This window comes from Somniosus microcephalus, chromosome 13 (assembly GCF_052327205.1).
Source record: "Somniosus microcephalus isolate GS21.2 chromosome 13, FLI_Smic_1.0, whole genome shotgun sequence".
NCBI classification, from domain to species: Eukaryota; Metazoa; Chordata; class Chondrichthyes; order Squaliformes; family Somniosidae; genus Somniosus; species Somniosus microcephalus.
In genome coordinates this window covers 163,648,953-163,673,058 of record NC_140999.1, presented here as the reverse complement: position 1 = coordinate 163,673,058, position 24,106 = coordinate 163,648,953, and the positions used below count along the sequence as shown (strand labels likewise).

The following is a 24,106-nucleotide window of genomic DNA, read 5'->3' as shown; positions in this document are numbered from 1 at the left end:
CACTAAAGTAACGAAAATCGACTTACAGCCCCATTCCCACCAGAAACCCGCTGAACGCCATTTTTACTTGGGAGCTGACTCTGGTGGTAAATGTATATGATATAATTTGGACCCAGATACGATTTTAACTGGGTTAGTCATAAATCCTACCCAGTGAACAACCTGCTGAGCAAAATCTCATGGGATTGTTTTCAAAACTGATTAAATAGTGCTTCCAGTCATTTCAAAGGGGTACTCAGCTGCAGACACTTAGATCATAAGGATCTGTGTGCTGTTGTGCATAGTGGTTATCCAAGAGATTGCAGACATTGGAGATTGATTGCTTCTGATTTTTTTTGCTGATTAAGCACTCACTGCTGCTCATTTGTGCCATTTTTGTTTCTTTGCTTTAGATGAAGGAACAGTGAGGAAGAGAAGCAGCAACAGCTTCTGCCTCAAGAACTACGATGAGCAGCAGTTGGGCCTGTTAGAACACAGCATGCGAGGGGAGCGGATTGTAGGAAGACTTACCCAACACAGGATTGATAGGCCGTCAGTTTCCTGCACATCTCTGAGGAGCACTGCATGAGGAGGGTGCACCTCACCAAGCAGTCTGTTGCAACAGGACCTACTGTCTGCTGGATATGGGGCCATGCTTTGCCACTGGCTGCCAAAGTCACCACCGCCCTTAACTCTTTCACCTCCAGCTCATTCCAGACTGCTGCCGGGCACATCACTCACATCTACCAGTCTGCAGTACACAGCTTCACCCAGCAGGTCATCTCCAGGAGGGAACAGATCAGAGTGCTGGGGGAGGGGAAGTGAAGGACTGCTGTCATGTGTTGAGGGAGCTGGTGAAATGTAGAGCTCGACTCTCCCTTGCTATACTCGTGAGGTCATTGAAGCACTTCCTGCAGTGGATCCATCCAGGTTCAGGGGGCGGAGGAGAGTCACAACCTCTGCCACCTCTTCATGCCTGGTGCACACCATGTTTGGGAACCCTCCTTCCACTGCTGGGATAAAGAATTTCCTTACACGCTCTCGCCTCTTCCAACAGCACCTCCAGGGAGGTTTCTGAGAATCTGGGGGCTTGCCTGCAACTTATTCCTCCTACTCTTCCAGACAGTTTCCAGAAAGAACCTGGCAGAAGGGCATGCACTTCCCTTTAAGAGGTGCATTCCCGCTTTAAGTAGACCTGACAAAAAACGGCACTAAAAATCAGGCAAGTTTCCCAGTCAGCCACAAATCAGGTGGGGAACCAGTCTGTCAGATTTAACAGAGGCCCAGGAGTTAAAACATCACATGCGTAAACATTTTTGCAGCAAGTGCATTTCGCACTCCCCTCGAATTCTACTTCAACTGCAGAACCTGTACGAATATTATTTGTAACGAACTAATGCAAGGATTCAGTTTTATTACAATACTAGTTCTAGGGTATATTGAGGCAGCTGAAATAAATATCAGAGAAAGAAGTACAGAAACAGAGACTATTGTACCAATAGTATCCAGTTCCTTCAAATGAATAATCATTAATCGTTCCCTGCATATATAGAGATGCACCTGACTGATTATACTGAACCAATATTTAAGATCAATAATCAATCAAGTCTTGCTACTTTGAACATGCTCAATCCTTTTACTTTCCCCAGAGGATTTCAGAGCTGCAGTATCAGTTTCCTCTAAAGAACCAGAGTATATTTTATTGCAAATTTAAAGAAATACTTGGGCCTAGAAATTTGGGTACACAACAACCCCTAACTAAAAAGAGAGTATTGATAAAACCGGCAAGCTGTGGGTGCTGGTCGCAGCCCAAGAGGCAGATCGCTGGTGGGTGGAAGCCGCACGAGGACCTGAGCGTCTGCAGGTGGTGTGTTGGGGGTGGGGGGGGGGGGTGGGTGGAGGGCGCGCAGTGCTGAGCGGTGGCCCATAGATTTAATGTGGAGCTGGGTCCACAATTAGGCAAGTAAAATAAAAGTTAAACTTGCCATTCCAGTAGCAGCCCTTCTCCCCTCCACTCTTGAAGGTGGTACAGTTCCACATGCATTGGTTCCCTTCTGATACTTGGCCCAAGTGACCATTACTAATGTGTGAGCCTTGAAAATAAATCTCAACCGGTTATTCACAGAGTATCAAAAGCAAGTCCCAGTTTTACTGGAGATTGTTTGCTGACTCAGTAAGAGTACATTAGGTAAGGTGATCTCTGTGTTACTCAAGGTCAAAAAATTATATATTTCTTCATGAGAATGAAGAATAGAAACCGTTACATGAAGATAAGTGCAGGTGTAAGGACCAGCATTGAAGGCAGATGTAGATACAATTCAGGAAAGGGCCAGTGTCTGGCAGATATCTTTTAATACAAACAAATGCAATATGATTACCTTTGGCAGGGGCAACTCCAACCATGCATACACTATGTGGGAGAAGGACCTGGGATATAGTGCTCAAGTTATTGAAGGTGCAGTGTAATGGCACTATTGTGATAGTGAATAGTGCGTTAGGATGTATTGGCAGGACAACCAATATATAAAACAAGCAAAACACTGGCCTAAAAATTTGACCACGCCGTGCCCATTTTCCAGGCGTAAAACAGGCCTCTAAGGGTCCAAAATGGCAGGCGGCATGCACACATCTGTCCCGTGCCAGAAGTGCACTGCCCACCATATTGGATCCGGCTACTCCATAGGCATCCAGGGAATGCTTGAGGAAACTCAGAATATTGAAATCAAAGTCCTACGCTGGCTGTAGAACCCTTTTGTGAAATTGGTCTTCCAGCGACTGAATCACCCCATAATAAACTCACCCAGCAACTCATGTTGCCAACAGTCAGCAATCACCCTGCAGGAGCGCTATTTAAAAGCACTCATTCCCTCCAGACAGGTTAGTTGCTAGTTAACGTCTGGGCCTTTCCTTTGGCTATTTTCTGCATTCCATAATTGAATTATGACTTCTGGGCAAAACAGTGTGTTGGTGCTGGACTTCTTTTATCTGCTTTGGAAACAGTTTATTCCAGTCATGGGTGGTCTGCTAGGTCTGCCTTTGGGGCTGGAGGATGTGGGTGAGCAGCGAAGGAGATGAAGAAGAGCAGGAGCAGCAGCAGCTGGGAAACGAGGGAGGAGGAGGGCACTTTGCGGGAGGCCGTACCCACAGCAGGTCTTCAGGGAGCGCTTTTCACACCTCTACTTCACCGAGGAGCAATGTGTGAGGCACCGGTGCTTCACCCAGGAGGCGGTCACTGAGCTACACCACCTGCGCCAGCCACTATTCGAGCCCCAAACCAGGTCATGGACAGCACTGCCTGTGGTTATCAAGGTCATTGTGGCCCTGAACTTTTATCCCAAGCTTCGTGTACCTCCCACTGTTTTTAAAAAAAAACATTGCTGTTAATTGCAGTGAGTCTGCAATCACTGGAGCAATTTATCAAATCATTTTCACTGCTGCCAATGTCTGCTCATGGAAATGTCACCTAGTTCTCAAGTAATCAGGCTGTTAAGAGGTCATGTGCATTCCTAAATTTTATGACTTTGCCTTTCGAATTGCTCAGACAGTGGAGAATGAAAGAAGAAAATAATTCAGCTTATAGGGAAAGAAAGGATCTTAATTGTAGCAGTCAGCAACAATCTAATGTTTATTTTCACTATTCCAGGTCTAGTTGCCAGAAGAGAGATTCTCACCAATATCAAAATGCTATACCTCACTGCACATTAAGGACACAAGTTTCTCTTGGCATTGCAGCCAGAACATTATGTCCCCAAAGATAGATCGTACCTTCTTCACTTCCAATATTAGGCACTAATGAATGGCTACAGCCAGCAACACTTTAAAATACATTTTGCCTTTCCGGCTAAATCCATTACTCATCATTAGAGTGAAGCAAGAGAGAATGTTGCAAGCTGGATACTGCATTGACCAGGTAACAAGAATGAAAAGGCAGATGTGATCATAGTAGTGATGAAGGCATTCAAGGTTGAATGACCAGGTTTGCAGAAAATGCAAGGTTGTATCAAAAATGCAGAAGCCCCGAGAAGAAAGACATTTATAAAAAGGTAGTTGTAGCGGTACCACAGAGTGTCCCTTACTTACCGTACATAATTCCCTTTAACGTAACGATGTATATATGCGGTTTGCCTGTGCGGGGCGTTCCCCTTTTGGGAGCGCGGGCGAACGAACGAAATGACGTAGGTAAACGCGATGACATCATGTCGCACATCACGTGACTGCCCCAAGCGCGGGAAAACGTGATGACGTCATGATGCAATCCCCGGGACTGACTACTCAGTCCTTGTGGCGTCTCCATCTAGTTAAGACCTACTTAGTGGCTCTCCTGTACCGATCTCAGCCAGCTGTTGGAATTCGATTATTCTTGCATTAAAGAACTATTTGATTGTTCTCCTGGAGTCGACCTTGATTATTTGATAGGCATTCGTCCAACACCTACAATTGGTGAACCCAAATACAATAGCAGATGGCATCTAAATATGATTACAGGATGTAATACATATCAATAAGATAAACCATGCAAAAGATCTGGGATGATAACCAACAAAATTGGGCACTGTACCTCAGCAGCAGCAAATAACACATTAGGGTGTACAATAGATCTACAATATGGAAGTGCAAGAAAGTGACACTGACATACCGACAAATGATGAGCCCATACGAGGAGTATTTATTCCAGGTTTGATCACAAATTTTTTTTTTTTTTTTTTTTTTTAATTAAAAGAGAGAACAAATGGAAAGAATTTAAAAGGCAACAACAAATTTGGTCCCAGTGTTTAGTTCATTAAGCTTTGGTAGCATTATGTCCCTTTAAGGACTGCTGGTTTGGGAGAAACTGGCTGCAGCATACATGTTGTGCACACTGCCCATCATCTGATGCTCCAGCTGCAGTACAGTCCAAGAACCAAGTACTTTTTAACATTCATGGGGAGGGATGTTGATATTGGAGAATTTTCAATTTTTGTCACCCACTGTTTGTAGCAAAACACATTCAGATCAGGTACAGCACAAGTGAGCACAAAGCACCTTTATATGAACACAATGGGGGGAATTTTCCCAGCCCTGGGGAGGCGGGACTGCCGGGAAAATAGCAACCCGCCTCCATGCCATCTTCCCGGGAGGCGGGTCCCCAACTCGCACAGTGCCCCGTCTCCGAGAGGCGGGAAGGGGATTAGAGCCAATTAACTGCCTGTCAACAGGCAGTTTTGAGGCTTTTCCCCATTTTACCCCTGCAAATGCTGGCTTCGCAATGGCTGCGAACCTCGCCAGGGTCAGCGAGGCGAGCAGTGGGTGTGAGAGGGATCGAAAAGTCCGCTTTGGAGGCGAGTGATGGGTGCAAGTGTGGAGAGGTAAGTATGGGAGACGAGTGTAAAGCGTTAGAAAAAATTTACTTACCTTTGCTTCTTCCTGCAGGCTTCAACCCTTGGTGATCCGGAGATGCCTCATCTCAATGGCAGGGATGACAGAATGGCTGCTGCATTCTCAGATGCAGAAGCCATCTGATTTCTGCTGAGGAAAAAGGTTTTGGTGAGCCTTCAGTACAAGGGCTCACCTTAGACCAGAGATTGTCAGTGTTTGACAGCTTCTCAAAGCTGTCAAACGCTGACAATTCATCTGCCAAAAATTTTTCACCGGTGAAACATCATACGCTGACGTCCTCTATCACCGGCTTTCCTTTAATTGGCCAGCTAAGCCCGCAGGGCAGGCTTAACAAGGTCAAGGGAAAATAGCGTGGGTTGGCCGGCGTGGGTTAGCGTTGGGACTAAAACCCGACAACCAGCAGTCCCCATTGACAAAATCCAGCCCAATGTTTAATGTAATTTCTTTATCCAAATTCTTTAGCCATGTATCAACCAATGTTCCTCTGCAACTGGCTACTCGGAGGTCTGTAGGTGCAAATGTCAGCTACCTTTCCAGGTCGACTCCCTGTGGGAAAGCACCTTGCCTACACACAATAGCTCACCTGATACCTTGACAGAGCTGGAATCATCATGCACAAAGATGTGGTGAAGTTCTATTTCAGTCTGTGGTGCAGCACGTTATTTTACTATTACATGTTTCAGACCAGTAGAGTTTAAAAAAAAAAAAAATTAGCAATTACAGTGGTTCTTTTATTATCATCCTTATTTTATTAGCCCATGAATCCTAAGTACAGTAAGAGCACTTTATTCAATGGTTGATTCAAGTGATTCAAGTAATTCAGTGTATACAACCAATTCACAATACATGGTGCAGGATGACATAGGTGGAATTCATTTCCGAACAGAATGGAATAAAATGTGTTCCATCTTGATGTGTTAGCAAATAAATGCAGTTATTTTATATGAATGTTGGTTACAATGCACAAGGATGCATGTCTGGTTCATTGGCTATTGGACTCAATGATGGGAATCACTGCAAATTGTGACAGAATGATATATGTGGGATATTTATCTTGTACAAATATGGAATGTTACAAAGCATTTACTATTACAGATGATCCTATGTACAAGGATAAATTGACAAATCCTGAACTCCCGGCAGGGAAGCCATACACAAAGGGAGCACGAGTCAGAGACAAGTCTACAACTCTGTAGCGCTAATTCCCCAATCTATATTCCCTTGGAATGCAGCTCCCTGCCTGCAACACAGGACTGTCTTATGCCTGGGATCAGTCCCATAGGTCCCCCACAGCATCCAGCTCCCACCCCAATTCCGCTCCCAGACCAGGCGCCATTCCCGCCAACCAGGCAGGAGACAAATGAGCAGTATTAAAATGAGTCCTGTCTGTTCAAATCGTTTGGGCCTCATTCCGTTCTTTTCCTCTGGTGCGCTGCCCACTTCGGGGACCCCCCCCCAAACACTAATCCCACCAGAGTTAAAATCAACCAAATGAACACATATTATATACACACACATGGAACAGACTCCCAGCTAAAACAGCTCATGTGGTGTTGATCCACCCCTTCAACAGGAAGTGGGCATTTAGGTATGGGCAGGAAGTTAGTTATGATGTAATATTCCATGGGAGGCAATATTTGAAGAAGGTAGCAGGACAGGAGCAAAAAGTGGGAACAAAAAATTCTGGAGCTTTGCTAATTAACTTTCCAGATAAAGGGGCATTCATGCAGAACTTTTCTTCAGGAAATTAAATAAATGGAGTCAAGCACACAGCGGGGAAGAATGTAAAAGGAGCTGGTTTTGATGCACTAATTGGCCTTTACTCACTCCATGCTTTATATTATGTAAAAATATTCATACAGGCTGCAATCTCTTTCAACAATTTTTTTTAAAGAAATAGTTGTACAAAAATTTAAAATACTTCGCGCTTCCTTGCATTCATTTGCCATTTAATGACAAGTAAAATTAGTATTTTCCATATGTAGTTAAAGGTGAGATTTGGCACTGTACTGTACAAAATTAGGACTGAAATATATGTACATTATTAAATAGGTTAAGAATGATAGACACTAAGGCTATAACCAAGCTCCAACAAATGGAGATATATTACATATCCAATTTATACCTTCTTACACCACTTTTTGCAAAACATTACAAATGGATATTAACATTTTATTTATCCGAAAAAGTTCATTTACCGAAGGCAGGAGATTAAATGGACAGGCTCTTACTTCACCTATGTGCACAGTTTAAATTAAAATTAATATGGCTGCTCAGTAGCATCATTAGTAGAACATTCAGATTTTACTCCTTGATCAAATCACAGCTTTGAAAAACTGACATCTGCAGCTATCTTTACTGATTCTCGGCCAGATTTCTAGACAGTATCGGAGGCTTTTTTATTGGGGGGGGGGGGGCGGTGGTGGTTGTGTGAGCTGAGGAAAATGAAACACAAGGTAATCTACTTCATTTACAAACACAAGTCCTCTTGGTCATTAAAGCGTGGCATCAATTAGTAACGGACCACATTCCTTCAATATGGGTCGGGAGGAGCACTCCTGCTCCCTCCCAGCTCTATATTCAGGCAAATATATTTTAAACATTTACCGTGGTCAGTTGCAGCCTACAGCGATCTCTTTAAGGACCGCCTGTTGGGCTGCATGTGCACTTGGCGCCAATTGCCTCAGGGCAAACCAAATTTTGCAGTGTGGGCCTCAAACAGGGGTTAGGTCCTTTACATGTGCAAATAAGGGGCCTATGACCTGTTTCAGGTGTGCGCACTGCACGCCACTTTTTTTGCCTTTACCAATGTGGCGGAGAGTACACATCCAGCTCATAATGGGCATGCACTTCCTGCCCGCCATATTGGAGGCTTAGGAGGGCCTTTACTGTTTGAAAAATGAGCACTGCGCAGCCAAATTTCTGGGCCAGTGTGTTTTGTTCAGAACTTCATCCCGTCTCCACAACATGATATTGCCCGGTTTTCATAGTCTAAGATACGGTTGGTATGCTGTTCAGCATTCAACATAAAAAAGTGATCAAGCATTTCAAATGTCTAAAGTTTCAAAAAAAGCTTTGTTCTAAACAGTGAAGAATTGTCTGTGGAATCCTACATGTTTCAAACTCTTCTTTATTCAGCATTTCTGTAGTTTATCAAAAATCATGCTGTGCATGTTGGAATATAAATTGTGTGAATTTAGCATATTTTGAAAGCCGCAAAATCAGTCTGGTACTCAATGTTACTTCTATTGGATGAGCTAATCTGTCATTCTTCTCTAAATGCTGGCCAGACCATACTTGTGGGCATTACATAACCCATTTTGGTACCTCCAACCCCTTCACATTATTTGCAATTATATTAGTTTTGAACAAAACTCCCCTGATCTTGTGTGCCGTTTTGGTGACTCTCTAAGTGGGGCAATCCCTAGTTACTAAACCGGTTAGAACCACTCAAACTACCTGTCCATGAGATTTTGGCAAACCAATACAGACATATCGTAATCTATGTAATTAAGGCACTTCATTATTTAGCTTGAAGATAACTGAATATAATAGACCTGTCCTGATAGAATGGCAGGGACCGTCTTTCACATAGTGGAGCCATGATTGCAGTTGTCATGAAGCACTAACAGGGACAATAGTGCTCAAAAACCTCCACATAAATGAGCTAACTTTGCCACAAAATGCTAGGTCAGTTCCTTAGCTTATTTTGGGGCCACTCCCACTATGTAGCTCACCAGGAGTACACCAAGGTTTCCAGCTCCCATATAGCATTATAGTTCTATGTTTACACACTCATACAAGGTAGACGTTATCCTTCTTACAATCCTCTTTTCACCATATGCCTTTCATATCTATTTGTTGGAGAAGGCTACACATGACACAAGACAGCACTTGCAGCAAAGATGGCAATCACAATCTGAGGGTGAATTTCAAGGCCAAGTATCCTTTAGTCATATTTACTTATTCCTTCACAGCTCACTGCAGCATTTCAGTGCAACACACTGCAATTTTGTGTTATGTGCAACTATGTTTCAAGAAATGTATTACTGCAAGCATTGTAAATATGTTCCTCTTCTGCTCCATGTGGCCAAGAAGAGTCAACCCAGCCTTGACTTGGTGCCTCACAGCACTCACTCACTCCTTGGCGAGCATTAGCACAGATGTATCCAATTGAAGCAGAGGATGTTGCTCAGTGAGCTGCAGAAGGAAACACTTGGTGAAGCACTGAACACAATTGAGGGTAAGAAAGTGCAAGTTAAATTGCATCTCAACCTTCAAGGCCTACTTCAGCTGCTGTGCCCAAGAATTCAGACCTTAGGAGGGCTTGCCTACAAACATCAGTAGCACAATATGAACATTGCAAGGAGTCGTTTGAGACTGTGCCTCAAAGCCTGTTCAGTTTGAACATGTCTATGGAAGATTCCAGACTCACATTTGTGTAGTGCTGCATGACTGCCTGACCAAAGGACAATGTGGCTATTCCAGGACTACTGCAGTGGAGCATCCCTTGGACAAGGTTCCAAGTTCAGGCATCTTGAACTGATGCTATGGAGACCTTGAGCAGTAAGATCTTGTCTGATGGCTATAGCAGTCTGGTCAGCAAGGAACTCTGCTCACTCATGCATGGCTTTGTCTTCTGCAGCTTCTTGCTGAGTTTCTTCTCCTGACTGTTCCACTACCAGGTCCCTTTGCAGGGCAAAGTTGTGGAGAACACAGCAGACAACAATAACATTACAGGCTTTTACTGGGCTATACTGTAGAACTCCCCCTGATTATAGAGTCAATATCTGAGTATGCAAAGTTGTGTTCTACTATAACTACTGAATATGTGGGATGCCTTGTTGCTCTCCTGAGCTCTTGTCCTCAGATATTACACTGGTGTCACAAGCCATAGGTGCACAGCTTATCCTTAGTCCCCCAAAAGTCATCACTGGAATCAAATAAGACTGGCACTTTTTAAACTCTGGTAGGATAAAGTATTCATGGGAGCCATCAAGGAAGCATGCATTTAGGAGGAGGATTCCATTTCAGTGGTCACAGACCACATTGATGGAATGGTAGTCCTTTCTATTCATGAGTGGTGCTAGGGACACATATGGCCACAAGTGAAATCAATGTCACGCTGTATTTCTGGGAATCCAGAAACATGATCAAGGCTTTTTTCTTGCTGCTGGCTGCTTTCCAGAGGAAATGTCATAAAATCCTGGCATTGGCAAGCAATGCATCAGTTACCTGCTTTGATACAATTGTTGACTGAAGGTTGGTAGAAGTGACAGAAAACTCCAGTACTGCCTGGAAAGGGCCTGCCACAGAAGAGTTCAAAGTAGTTGTATCCTTGACAGCCACTGATGGAGCAATCCCTATGCTGGAACTGGTCTTCAAGTCTGGCTAAAGTATGCTGATAGCTTCCTTTGGGAATCAAATTCAACAACATAGAAACATAGAAGATAGGAGCAGGAGTAGGCCATTCGGCCCCTCGAGCCTGCTCCGCCATTCAATGCAATCATGGCTGATCATCCAAGTTCAGTACCCGGTACCTGCTTTCTCCCCATACCCCTTGATCCCTTTAGCCTTAAGAAATATATCCAACTCCTTCTTGAATATATTTAATGAATTGGCCTCTACTGCCTTCTGTGGTAGAGAATTCCACAGGTTCACCACTCTTTGGGTGAAGAAATTCCTCCTTATTTCTGTCCTAAAAGGTCTACCCCTTATCCTTAGACTGTGACCCCTGGTTCTGGAATCCCCGACCATCGGGAACATCCTCCCTGCATCTAGTCTGTCCAGTGCTGCCAGAATTTTTATAAGTTGCAATGAGATCTCCTCTCATTCTTCTAAACTCCAGCGAGTACAAGCCCAATCGACCCAATCTCTCCTCATACGTCATTCCTGCCATCCCAGGTATAAGTCTGGTGAATCTTCTCTGAACTCCTTCCATGGCAAGAATATCCTTCCTCCGATAAGGCGACCAAAACGGCACACAATACTCAAGATGTGGTCTCACCAAGGCCCTGTACAACTGTAGCAAGACATCCTTGTTCCTGTACTCAAACCCTCTCGCTATGAAGGCCAACATACCATTTGCCTTCTTAACCACATGCTGCACCTGCATGCTTACCTTCAGCGACTGGTGCACAAGGACACCCAGGTCTCGTTGCGCTTCCCCTTTTCCCAATCTATTGCCATTCAGATAATAATCTGCCTTCCTGTTTTTGACACCAAAGTGGATAACCTCACATTTATCCACGTTATATTGCATTTGCCATGCTTCTGCCCAATCACCCAACCTGTCCAAATCATCCTGTAGTTTCTTGGCATCCTCCTCACAGCACACACGCCCATCCAGCTTTGTGTCATCTGCAAATTTGGAGATATTACATCTAGTTCCCTTGTCTAGATCATTATATATTGTGAATAGCTGGGGTCCAAGGACCAATCCCTGCGATACCCCACTAGTCACTGCCTGCCACTCGGAAAAAGACCCGTTTATTCCAACTCTCTGCTTTCTGCCAACCAGTTCTCTATCCAAGTCAATACCTTGCCCCCAATCCCATGTGCCTTAACTTTACACACTAATCTCTTATGTGGGACCTTATCGAAAGCCTTCTGAAAGTCCAAATACACCACATCCACTGGTTCTCCCTTATCTATTTTACTAGTTACATCCTCAAAAAATTCCAGTAGATTAGTCAAGCACGATTTACCTTTTGCAAATCCATGTTGACTTTGTCCAATCCTGTCACTGTTTTCCAAGTGATCTGCTATTACATCTTTTATAATGAACTCTAGCATTTTCCCCACTACCGATGTCTGACTTACCGGTCTATAATTCCCCGTTTTCTCTCTACCACCTTTTTTGAATAGTGGGGTAACATTAGCTACCCTCCAATCCATGGGTACTGTTCCAGATTCCATCAAATGTTGGAAGATGATCAGAAATGCATCTACTATTTCTAGGGCCACTTCCTTAAGTACCCTAGGATGTAGATTATCAGGCCCTGGGGATTTATCGGCCTTCAATCCCATCAATTTCCCAAACACCATTTCCCTACAAATACTGATTTCTTTCAGTTCCTCCCTTTCATCAGACCCTATGTTCCCCGACATTTCTGGGAGGTTATTTGTGTCCTCCTTTGTGCAGACAGAACCAAAATATGTATTTAAATAAATGGTCAGCCATTTCTTTGTTCCCCATTATAAATTCCCCTGATTCTGACTGCAAGGGACCTACATTTTACTTCACCAATCTCTTTCTCTTCACATATCTATAAAAGCTTTTGCAGTCAGTTTTTATGTTCCCTGAAAGCTTACTCTCATTCTATTTTCCCTTTCTTAATTAATCCCTTTGTCCTCCTTTGTTGAATCCTAAACTGCTCCCAATCCTCTGGATTACTGCTTTTTCTGGCCAATTTATATGTCCTCTCCTTGGATCTTATGCTATCCCTAATTTCCCTCGTTAGCCATGGTTGAGTCACCTTTTTTGTTTTATTTTTATGCCAAACAAATTCTGTAGTTCATCCATGCGGTCTTTGAATGTTTGCCATTGCCTATCCACCGTCAACCCTTTGAGTGACATTCCCCAATCAATCCTACCTAATTCGCGCCTCAGACCATTGTAGTTTCCTTTATTTAAATTCAGGACCCTTGTCTGAGTCAACTACTTTATTCTCCATCTTAATGAAGAATTCGATCATCTTATGATCGCTCCGACCCAAGGGGTCTCGTACAACAAGATTGCTAATTAATCCTTTCTCATTACAAAGTACCCAGTCTAAGATGGCCTGATCTCTGGTTGGTTCCTCAACATCTTGGTCCAGGAAACCATCCCATAAACACTCCAGGAATTCCTCCTCCACAGTATTGTTACTAATTTGATTAGCCCAATCTATATGTAGATTAAAGTCACCCATGATGACAACAGCAGGTTTTTTCAGACAGATCTAAATAAGAGCCCTCGTCTGTATATATTTTGAGCGTCAGTGTAAGGATGTGTTTGAGTGGTGCATATAAAGGTATATCTAGTCTTTCATGCCTCCTTTGACACTTGCACTCCTCTTCTGGAGATTGCAAAGAGAGGTATGCCCACAGGAATACCTAAACCTGGGAGGTAAAATGTTCTCTAACAAGTACCAGTTGTACAAACTGTCAGTGACAAAAGGTGCAATACAACATTAAGTGGCTAAAAGGCATGCTCCAAGTTTCAATAATTTCCTTTGTCAAGACAAAGAGAAACCATCAGTTGCTCAGAATTACAACAATGGCCCTGCTGAAGGGATCAAGCCTGCCCAGTTTTATCCGATATCAAGAGGTGCTCAAATTATTATGTGCTGCTGCAGCCTCCCAATTACAGAATGGGATGACCCACTCATTTAGATACATTTGTAGGCTACAATGAGCCGTGCGCACAGTCTATTCACAGGCTTTAAGCAGGTATTGTGGGTTCCCACTGCACTAGGGCAATCTAGGCACATTAGGCATGGAATAGACCCCAGCAACCAATAATAAGTCAGCCATCACATTAATCACCTCCAATATGCTAGTGACATGACGAGAAGTTCTCTCATTTGTTGTGCCAGCAATGCTCAATTCCCAGATGCAGCAAAGATAAACTAGGGGCAGAGCCTGTAGTGATCTCCATCACCACAGTGGTGCCCCAGGGTTCCCTGGGCTTCCCCAAACTTCAATTCAATTCAATTTTTATTTGCCATATGTACTAGTACAATGGAATGCTTACTCCCCGTAGGGACACGTCAGCTATTTTTACAGCGCCGTGTTCAGAAAGTCAATTCTTTGGCATCCAGTGGCAGTGGGAGCACGATATCCCTCAGCCACTCCATCTTCCTCGTCACCGCAGCCTCCTCCTCACTGTTGCTGGCTCAGCGCCACGTGTGGTGGCCTGCTTCTCCCGCTCACCCTCTGGCCACCATTCCCGGCTCCCCTCCTCCCAGTCGGACTGAGAGTCGTCGTGGCTGCTGCTGCTCGATGCGCTGCCTCCGCCCGACTCGCCGAACACATCCTCCGGTCGCCGCGGCCTCCACCTCACCGTCGCCGGCTCCACGGTCCGACTTAGGTCACTGGGCCTGCATCTGGAGTTGGCACAGGTCCTGCATAACCATGATAATGATGCAGGAGGTGGTGATCATAGCCTCAATTTCCTCTGCATTGGTCCACTGGGCTCCAACTGGAAGGACATCCAAAATAAAGACTGACATTGGGCCTTGCACCAGGACACCTGTGGACTGCAAGGATCCCAGAGCAGCCTGAAGAAGAAAAGGTTGGTTACTGGTTCTAAAGGATTCACCCCATATGATGATCTTCAGGCCTCAGGTCTTCTGGCTGCATTTCTCCAATTTCTGCCCCGTTCCCAGTGGGCCTGTGCCAATAGTGTGCCTGAAAAATCGAGGCCAACTCTTCCTTTACTGGTGTGGTACACCTCAGGTATTCTGCACCTGTCAGGGCACCTAGTGGGGGGCTAAGTGAGGAAAATCAGCCCTCTGATGTTTTGTCACCAGTACAGAGATTCTGCTTCCTCATCCAGTTCCACTACAGTAAATAACAGATTATGGCCACAAGTGTTTGCAGCTGCAACTAAGAACTCTTGGCCTCTATTCAACGATAATGAAGTGAAATAATTTACAATCAACTGCAGTCGTTGCCTACTTTTATTACAGCAGTTCTTGAAGTTTTTCTAATTTAAACTAGAAGACTCGACGAGGGGCGATGAGGCTTTTCAGTGCATCCAACAATTTTATTTGCTAGACTGATTTCGGTAAATACTGTAGGAGTTAAGTAGTGTAATAAAAACTTTTTTTTAGTGGAATGTGCAGCATTTTAAAATCATAGACCAATCAAGACTTTGTATTACTACAAAGTGAAATAATAGCAGTGGCCTACAGCGGCCTTCAAAAGATAATGGCATCCCTCACTAAACTGAATTGGGAACTGGAGCCCAACAAGCTGCAGGATACTGCCCCCAACAAGCTGGCAAGTTTACTGCTAATGTGTTCCAGGCAATAAAATTTGCTGCCACGACACTTAAACAAGCTTACAGTATACAAAGCTGACTCAACATTAGAAAGTCTCACAGTCAGTGCACCTGGTAACAAAGGAATTGTATATAACAGATGAACTGATAGGTGGAGCAATGAGTTTATCCGGTAAGAACCTGAGCCACACAGACCAGGAAGGTTTAAGGTCAAGTCCCAGGTCTGTGCTGCCCTCAGGTGAGGCAGGAGTAAAAAGGAAAAAAAAAAGTTGCACTTTGTTCTTCAACATCTCAGAAATACCTCCATATACTATAAATTAAGTTTGTTACATGGGCCAGCACTGCAGTCATTTTACACACAGGAAGACACCACAAACTGCAATGAGATCAATGACCAGTTTTTCCATTTTTGGTGGAGGGAAGGTGGTTGGCCAAGACACCATGGAGAATTGCATGCCCTCCTTCCAATAGTCCCATCGTGTCTTTAACATCTATCCGAGCCACTGGAACAGAAAGACGGGGGTCTTGGGTTAATCTTTCATCACCGTTGACAATACAACACTTACTCAATATGCAGTTGCTTCGAACCGAACCAACCTAAAAGTGCTTGGGACAGAAGTAGGTCCAACTCTCTCCAATGTTTTGCTCTCCAGTTTCCCAGGCAAATGCCAATTCACCTGGAATGGACATATCAAGTCCCACCTGTCCCATCACTCCTGCCCTTGCTGAATTCCCATTTCCCCAGCACATTAAATTTAAAAATAATCCTTCTCCTTTACAAAGCCTTCATTGGCCTCACCTTCGCATCCTCCTCCAGCCCTATGTCTCAACCCACACCTACTTTTATTCAATAGAATCCATCACGTGGTATTAATTGGAAGGTCTCTAACCATATCTCCCCCACCCCATCCTCACCCGCACAACCCCCTGCCAAAACCCAGCCGCTGAAATGTTTCAGTGAACTAAAATATTGTAGGAATTCCTGACGAAATTACTAAGAGCGAGGCAATCAGCTAACCAAAACGATGTTTAATGCAAACTGGTGGAAGTAACATTCAAAAACACAGGAGAACTCAAACACAGGTCTTTGCTTAAAGCTGGCTCCACGAGGACTGAGAGGGGAGGCTCCTCAGTCTGACGTCATCACGTTTCCCGCCGTTGGGAACATCACGTGACGACGTCATCGCGCTTGGTCTTAACCCTTTAGAGACCGCGCTGTTAACATGCAGCAAACGAATACAGATACCGATTGACTTTGTTACAGGCAATTATGTACAACAATGTAAGAACCCCTTGGTGGCTCTGCCACAATATAATCCGCACACAAGTCTATACATAAATGTGAACTTCAAATTCTTCTGTCACTTTCCTCTTTTCCTAGTCAACACTGCATCATATCCATCTGTGAGAAGGAAGAATTAGGTGTTGGATCTTGTGACTCAGACAAGCTGTTGGAACATCAATCCTTCCTTCAGGAAGACAGTCTTCATCCAGAAGATAAGAAAATGGATGAAGAGTTAAGGGCTCTGCAGGGCCAGCAGCTGGGCAAGAATGAGGTGCAGCAACAATAACTCTTGCAACAGATGGCACAACAGGAGCAAAACCTGCTTGTAACAGTTCAAATATAATGCATGAGGCTGCTATTCCTCAGGCTATTAGCTTGATGCAGAATGAAGGTCATTATTACATTGTCCTGGATATACTTAAAATGGATGAAAACGATCATCTAGTATGTCATCTGATTTTTCATCCTTAAAATATACTCCATTCTTCCGGATTTGAAATCGGTTGATTTTATGAAACTATAGAACAAGCAAAATATTTTTACAAATTAGCTTTACAGCACCATGAACATTAATGTTTCAACTCTAAAGTTTAAAAGTTAAGAGGTATTGAACAGATCTTTTTGCTAGAATATTCTCCAGATATTCTAAACAGTAGGGGGGGGAAAAAAAATAGAAAATGGATGTCATTTCAGCACCATGAAGTAGTCTTGAAAGCCACTTAACAGCTTGCTTTAGTCAGTGTTTATCTCCCTTAGTGCTAGGTAACATACCATTCAGAGAAGAAGTTGTGCCCATTACTTCTTATTTCATTTCTGATACAGGTGCACTGAACAGTTGGAGAGTGAGGGCAGAAGTGGCAAATTACTTTTTTTTTTTTACAGCAAGTACTGCCAATGGTATTTTTTCATGGGGTTTCATTAACCTTAGCCCAAGGGGGGTCACATAAAAATCCTCATGGTAATACAATAATAATTGTTTCTCTATCTTTCCCACATTTGGCTATTAAAGCATTTTAAAAAAATCACAATAGTGGAAATACTCCATTAGTATCATTTGATTTTTCAGTTTCAGCTTCCCACAAGAGAATTATCCATGAGGGAGGCCATTCAGCCCATTTTAACGCATCCACCCAGAGAGAGCCAACCAACCCGTCTTTGTAGCATCCAATTGTTTCTTGAATAATTCCAAGAATACTGCCTCCACTACTCGATCTGTAAGTTTATTTCATGTGTTGATCATTGTGTGTGTCGGAAGCATTTCCTAATATCAATCATAAAAGTATCTTTTTATAGTTTGTACCTGTGTCCACTAGTTCTACTTCCACAATTTAAATTTAAAGTAATATTCCGGGTTAATTTTTTCCTATACCCTTAACAATCTTATAGAAGATCACCAGTCATCATAACTCAGACCCCGTCACTGGAAGTCAGCTTGTGGCTCTTCTCTGCACTGACTCGAATGCTTGAATGTTTCTATTTAAATTAGGATAACAATGATCAAAGCCTCAAGCCATGAGGTACCCAACCCAGTACTTCCCTCACTGACATCATTCCTCACTATTCATTTTCTATCCTTCAGCCAGCTTCTTATCCATTCCCAATGTTTACCATAAAATCCGCACATCTTTGAGTTTAACGGATAGCCCTTCATCATGTGGAATTTTATCAAAAGCCTTTTGGAAGTCAAGGCTAAAGAAAAGAAAGACTTGCATTTATATAGCGCCTTTCACGACCACCGGACGTCCCAAAGCGTTTTACAGCCAATGAAGTACTTTTGAAGTGTTGTCACTGTTGTAATGTAGGAAAAGCGGCAGCCAATGTGCGCACAGCAAACTCCCACAAACAGCAATGTGATAATGACCAGATAATCCGTTTGTGTTATGCTGATTGAGGGATAAATATTGGCCAGGACACCAGGGATAACTCCTCTGCTCTTCTTCGAAATAGTGCCATGGGATCTCTTACGTCCACCTGAGAGTGCAGACGGGGCCTCAGTTTAATGTCTCATCTGAAAGACGGCACCTCCGGCAGTGCACCATTCCCTCAGCACTGCACTGGAGTGTCAGCCTAGATTTTTGTGCTCACGTCTCTAGAGTGGGACTTGAACCCACAACCTTCTGACTCAGAGGCAAGAATGCTACCCACTGAGCCACAGCTAACACTGCCAGTACACCAAGTCATAGGGCTTACCCTAGTCCACTTGGGTTGTCACTTCCTCAAAAGAAGTCAAGGAAGTTAGTCAGACAGGATCTACCAACTGCTATTTGTTACATTGTTATTGGTCCTCAAGTGTACTCCTGATAATCAATTCCATTATTTTACATGGAATGCAAGAAAGATTAATGGGTCTGTAGTTGCCTGTAACTGTCTTGTCCCCCATTTTGAATTTGAGCACCAAGTTGACCTGTTTCAATCTACTGGTGCCTCCTCCATGTCTACTGATTGATTGAAATAATCACTTAGTACAAAGCCCTGATTTTGCAAGGCCCCATGTCGCTGGCAGAGCCTCCCTGGTGGGAGACGTAGGTTGCAAAATCATGTGCCTGACCTCCAGTGTCCAATTTGGGGGTGCCGTGATTGGGGTGAAATGCGAGCCTGTGCCAGTGGCATTCTTTGGCCTCATTAAAATATGATGAAAAGCCCGTTTTAAAATTTTGGACCCTGAACTTTACAGCGTTGGGCTGCCTACATGACCTCATCCATAACAAACTAGTGCTTAAAAGCAGGTCTCGGCGTTGGGAATTTATTTTATTTTCATGTGTTTATTTACCCTTGGTTGCATTTTTGTTCATGCGTTGCTTTTGCTGGGAAGCGTTCCAATTTTGCAATCCCCACCACCATTACATTTTTCTTCATTATTCCTAGTTTCTGCTGCTTAGGACATGACACCTTGCAAAAAAAGATGATTCCAAATGTGATGTGTAATTGAAATTAAGGAAGGGAGTTCAGGAGGAGCCAAGCTATGCAGGTTGTAATGCACCCTGAAGTATTCTGACCACACCGTCACTAATCCTAGGACCTACACCTGGACATTTCAGGAGTCTTGTCATTGCTACTTCGGCTTTAAAAGATAACCTAACACAAAATGAGGTCATCTGCTGCCCAGTTAGCTGCAAACATCTGGACCAGGGACAGCACTTCCTGTAGAAGTGAATGTTACCACAGCATGAATGTTTCATGTTACTGCATCATTTCAAGACATCTCAGGAGATATCTGCCACATTAAGCAGTCTTCAGTGTACACAACTCAGGGACATGACAATCACTATGTTTTCAATGGGTAATAGCATTAATTCCTTTACTTGTGTAAAGAAAGCATCAGGTGGACAGGACATACATGATGGAAAAGTTCCCCTGAATGCAAGGAGTTGTACAAAGTACCCAATTGAGCATCAGTGATCTTCATATGAACCCCCATGGCCTTCACAAAGAGAAGCCGTTTGGACTCAATTAATGCAAAAGCAAAATACTGCGGATGCTGGAAATCTGAAATAAAAACAGAAAATGCTGGTAATATGCAGGTCAGGCAGCATCTGTGGAGAGAGAAACAGAGTTAACGGGCTGGAATTTGTGGTCGGAAGCATACCTCTGGTGTATGCCTCCGACCCGAAAACAAATCGAACCTACCTACTGTCTCCCGAGCTTTGGAGACTTCAGGTTCTGGGCCTGCAGATGTACGCCTGTGTAAATGCCCATGGATCCCAGGGACGCAGGCGGTTCAGAAGCGTCCCTGGGATCACGTGGGCCAGGTCCTCCTATTAGAAAAGAGGGTTCCTCATATGTTTACTGGGAATCCATTTATGAACAGAATCCCCATAAGCATGAACTCAATCCCCAAATAATTAAATAATTTACACAACTGGAATAAAAATTAAATGTTCCCATTTTCAAATTTAATTAAAGTACCTTTAATGAAGCATTTTAGGAATCAACGGATTCCTATCTAAATCACTGAGGTCGAGGCAGTTCAGTAAATTAACCGAATTTAATTAAACTGGTGAACAAAACAAAAACATGCAGGAGCAACAGCAAACAGGTCTACACAGTAACTAGTTCCACAAGGTCTGAACTCAGAACCTCCCAACTCTGACGTCATCACGTTTCCCGCCACTCGGGGCACCACGTGACCAACGTGATGACGTCATCGCGTTGTTTCAGGGTTTTTACAGAAAGCTTGTTTGCACTCAGCAAACGGACATAGGTGCTGTAACATTGCTTTAAAGACAGTTATTCATTTGTACAGGAGTTCATTGGTGGTTTTACCACACATTTACAATAAAAAATTAATTTTTGGGAAAATAATTTTTAAATCTTAGTTTACATAAACTAATTTTAAATGTTTGTGGATGATTTTTTATTTAACATTTATATTAACCCTTACACTGGTGAAAGCAGGCCCCATGCCTGCTTTTATCAGGCGTGAGGGTTTCGCGGGCATTTGCTGGGCAGTAGTTGGTGAAATAGCCCAACTCTGCACCAGCGAGTGATTTTTCTTTCGGTTCAAAGGATCTGTCAATGCGAAACTTGACAGATCACAAGTTCCAAGTTTTCGCACATGTGGAAACCCGGAACTTGCGGGGCCTTTTTACAAGGCTTACGACGGCGTACACAGTCATCGGCCCCACAAAATCCAGGCCAATGTTTCAGGTCGATGATTTTATCATCAGAACTGGAAAAAGTTAGTCATGTAACGGGTTTTAAGCAAGTAGAGAAGAGGGGAGGAAAGAACAAAAGGGAAGGTCTGTGATAGGGTGGAAGACAGTCGTGATTAAATGACAAATGGGATGACGGTACAAGGCAAAAGGGGGTGGTAATGGGACAAGAAACAAAAGATGGGTCTGGAGGAGCCGAAAATGACAAAAGCAGAATCATTACCAGCAACTGCTGGTCAAAAAAATGGGAGCAGTGGTTATGATCTGAAATTGTTGAACTTAATGTTGAGTCAGAAAGCTTGTAAAGTGCATTCACCTTCCTCCTGATGCCTGCAAATTGTTCCTCAATTGTAGCCAGGTAAGATTTGGGGTAACTGCATTGATTCGGTCAGAAACCACTCTCCATGCATCTGGCTCCTGTGCTTTGACTGAAGGATAGCCTTTAGCCCCTAATACAACCATCCTCCTTTGGTGCACCTCCTGCAGCGGGACCTCGAACTTGTCAGCATCAAAGGGAACAGTGTCACGCACATGTATCTGCCATGCCACTGTAAACTTTTCTGTCATCACCACAGATTTCCCTTTCACGGAAAACTGCAGTCCTTTTAACACTTGCTTCCTTGCGAGATCTCACAATCCCCAGCCAAGTCAGCTATGGGCTACTTTCCAAGCTTTTATGAGGGCTGTATCCTAATCAAGGTTGGGGACAAGGCTTGCAGTACAAAATTCTGTGCAGCCCGTCCATGCTACAGGTGTGTACATTCTTTAAATTTTCAATATTGCAAAACATCAGGGCCTAGAAATTCAGTATAGCCACGTTTGGGGCGCTACAGTCAGGCGTTCGCTAAATTTTGCGCCTGGCGCAACTTAGCACCACCTTCACCGATATTCAGTTGCAATGCCCCAAGAGGTTGCTGCTGCGCTAAAGCAGGCGATGCACGACTCTCATTAGGCGCTAAGCCGGCGATCCGGGGCACTAACACCGAGGGCGGGCGCAGCGCAGGTGCAACGAGTTGCTCATTGAGGGCAGACAGTCAGGCGCCGGTCAGCTCTTAAAAGGGGGACGGTGGAATTGTTTGGCTGCCACGCCCTGCACACTGCAGCCCTAAAGCAAGGCCTGAACACTGCTGCTGGAACTGTTCCACACCCAGAAGAATGGAGAAGGCCAGGGAGAGAGCGCAGCGCTTCGGCAAGGGTGACCTGAGGGTGCTGGTTGGCGCAGTGGAGCGCAGGCGCCATGTCCTCTTCCCTGAGGGTGGCAAGAGGCCGCTGCCCGCCGAATATCAGAAAGCCTGGAGGGAGGTGGCAAACAGGGTCACGTCCAACAGCGTGGTTGGCAGGACTGCAACCCAATGCCGGAAAAAATTCAACGACCTTACTCGGGTTGTCAGGGTGAGTACCCTTTCCAGTATCCTCCTCATCCCTGCATGTGCACCTCACTTTATGGCCAAAGGGACCTGAAAGCCCTAATGCCCAGCCCTCATCCAGCAGCTATGGGACTGTCATGAAAAGCACTTGCACATTCAGGACTTTATACACTGTCAGGGCTATTCGACCATGGGAGGCAGTGCAGGCAAGATCAGGGCTTCACACTGTACTTAGAGGCCGTCCTTTCTCTTGCAGGGCAAGCTGGCGCATAACAGAAGACAGCAGCGACAGACCAGGGGAGGCCGTCCTGACCTGAAACAGCTCAGCGACCTAGAGCAGCGAGTGGAGCGGATCATGGCAGGCCGGCTGATTGGCCCCGTCACCACTGGAGATGCCGACCCTGTTCTGGGCACCAATGGCAAGGTCATCACCTTTTTGACCTCTCTCTTTCCACTTGCGCCTCACACCAGCATCCTTTGCCACTCTCGAACCAATGCAGTGAATAGCAGCACTCATGCCTCCCTCGCTGCTGCCCTGTCCTCACTCTAAAGCAACTCTTGTGCCTCCCTGCTTTCAGATGGTGAATCGCCAGGTGAGGAGGCGGCCCCTCAAGCTGACACTGTGTCCAAGTCAGACATAGAGGAGGAGGAAGAGGAAGCCGGCCCATCAGGGACACCCTCAGCCGAGGCAGCCCATGGCCATGATGGTGACACGTCTTCCCTGGAGGGGAGCAGGGAGGGGGGGGGGGGGGGGGGGGGGGAAAAGGGTCGGAGGAGAGTGAAGCTCCGGGGCCCAGCGGGCTGCAGCAACGCGGGAGGGGTGGGGAAACTCGGCGGCCTTCTCCCCGGAAGGGGAGTGCGGCCTCCAGTCCTGCTACGGTGAGCGCAGAGGAGGTGCGGCTCCTAGCGGAAATGGGCGCCCAGGCTGAGCGCAGGCACACACTGAGCTCATGGCTGCAGTAGCAAGGATGCCAGACTCCATAGAGTCACTGGCAAGGAATGTGCAGGAATTCGGGGCAGCACAGGCCAGGAGTCTGCAGGACTTCGCGGCAGCACAGGCTAGGAGTCAGCAGGACTTTGTTGCATCACAGGCGGCTTCTAGCCAAGTGCTCAGTCGTGCCGTGCATTCACTGGCTGGTGTCATGCAGACACAGACCAGGGCCATACGGGCACTAACTGCTGCCATCCTCGCTGGATCGGCCAGGCATCGCCGGGGCACTTGCCGTGCCGCAGCAGCCCAGCAGTCTGTGCTTCAGCAGATTGCTGCGCATGCTGCAGTGCTGGCCCGTGCGAGTGCCAGTGTATCAGCCAACCAGGGTGTGCCTGTGCTCTGTCAGATTGGCAGCATTCCTGCAGCCAACACGGTCACTCCTCCACTGCAGCTGCCACCAGCCGTAGGACAGACTGCTGCCGCCCAAGCAGAGTTGCAGCAGGCAGCAGTCAGCAGCCGGCCCCTCCA

At 45.0% G+C, this 24,106-nt stretch overlaps 1 protein-coding gene across 2 annotated transcripts in view; it reads right to left on the bottom strand.

Annotated features, from left to right (window-relative positions):
- Window positions 1-16,357: 16,357 nt before the first annotated feature.
- The window catches only part of LOC147108742 (XK-related protein 7-like), a 50,588-nt gene continuing 42,839 nt past the window's right edge, over window positions 16,358-24,106 (bottom strand). The window contains exons 2-3 of one of the 2 annotated variants that reach the window (XR_015080641.1): window positions 20,256-20,383; window positions 16,358-17,145 (exon numbers count right to left, since the gene is read on the bottom strand). Coding sequence is in view for 1 of the 2 variants with exons in the window: in XM_086005505.1 (XP_085861631.1) it covers window positions 17,070-17,145 (76 nt within the window). In the remaining variant the exon portion in view is untranslated. The remainder of the gene's footprint in view (window positions 17,146-20,255; window positions 20,384-24,106) is intronic. The other variant, XM_086005505.1, reaches the window with a different exon arrangement.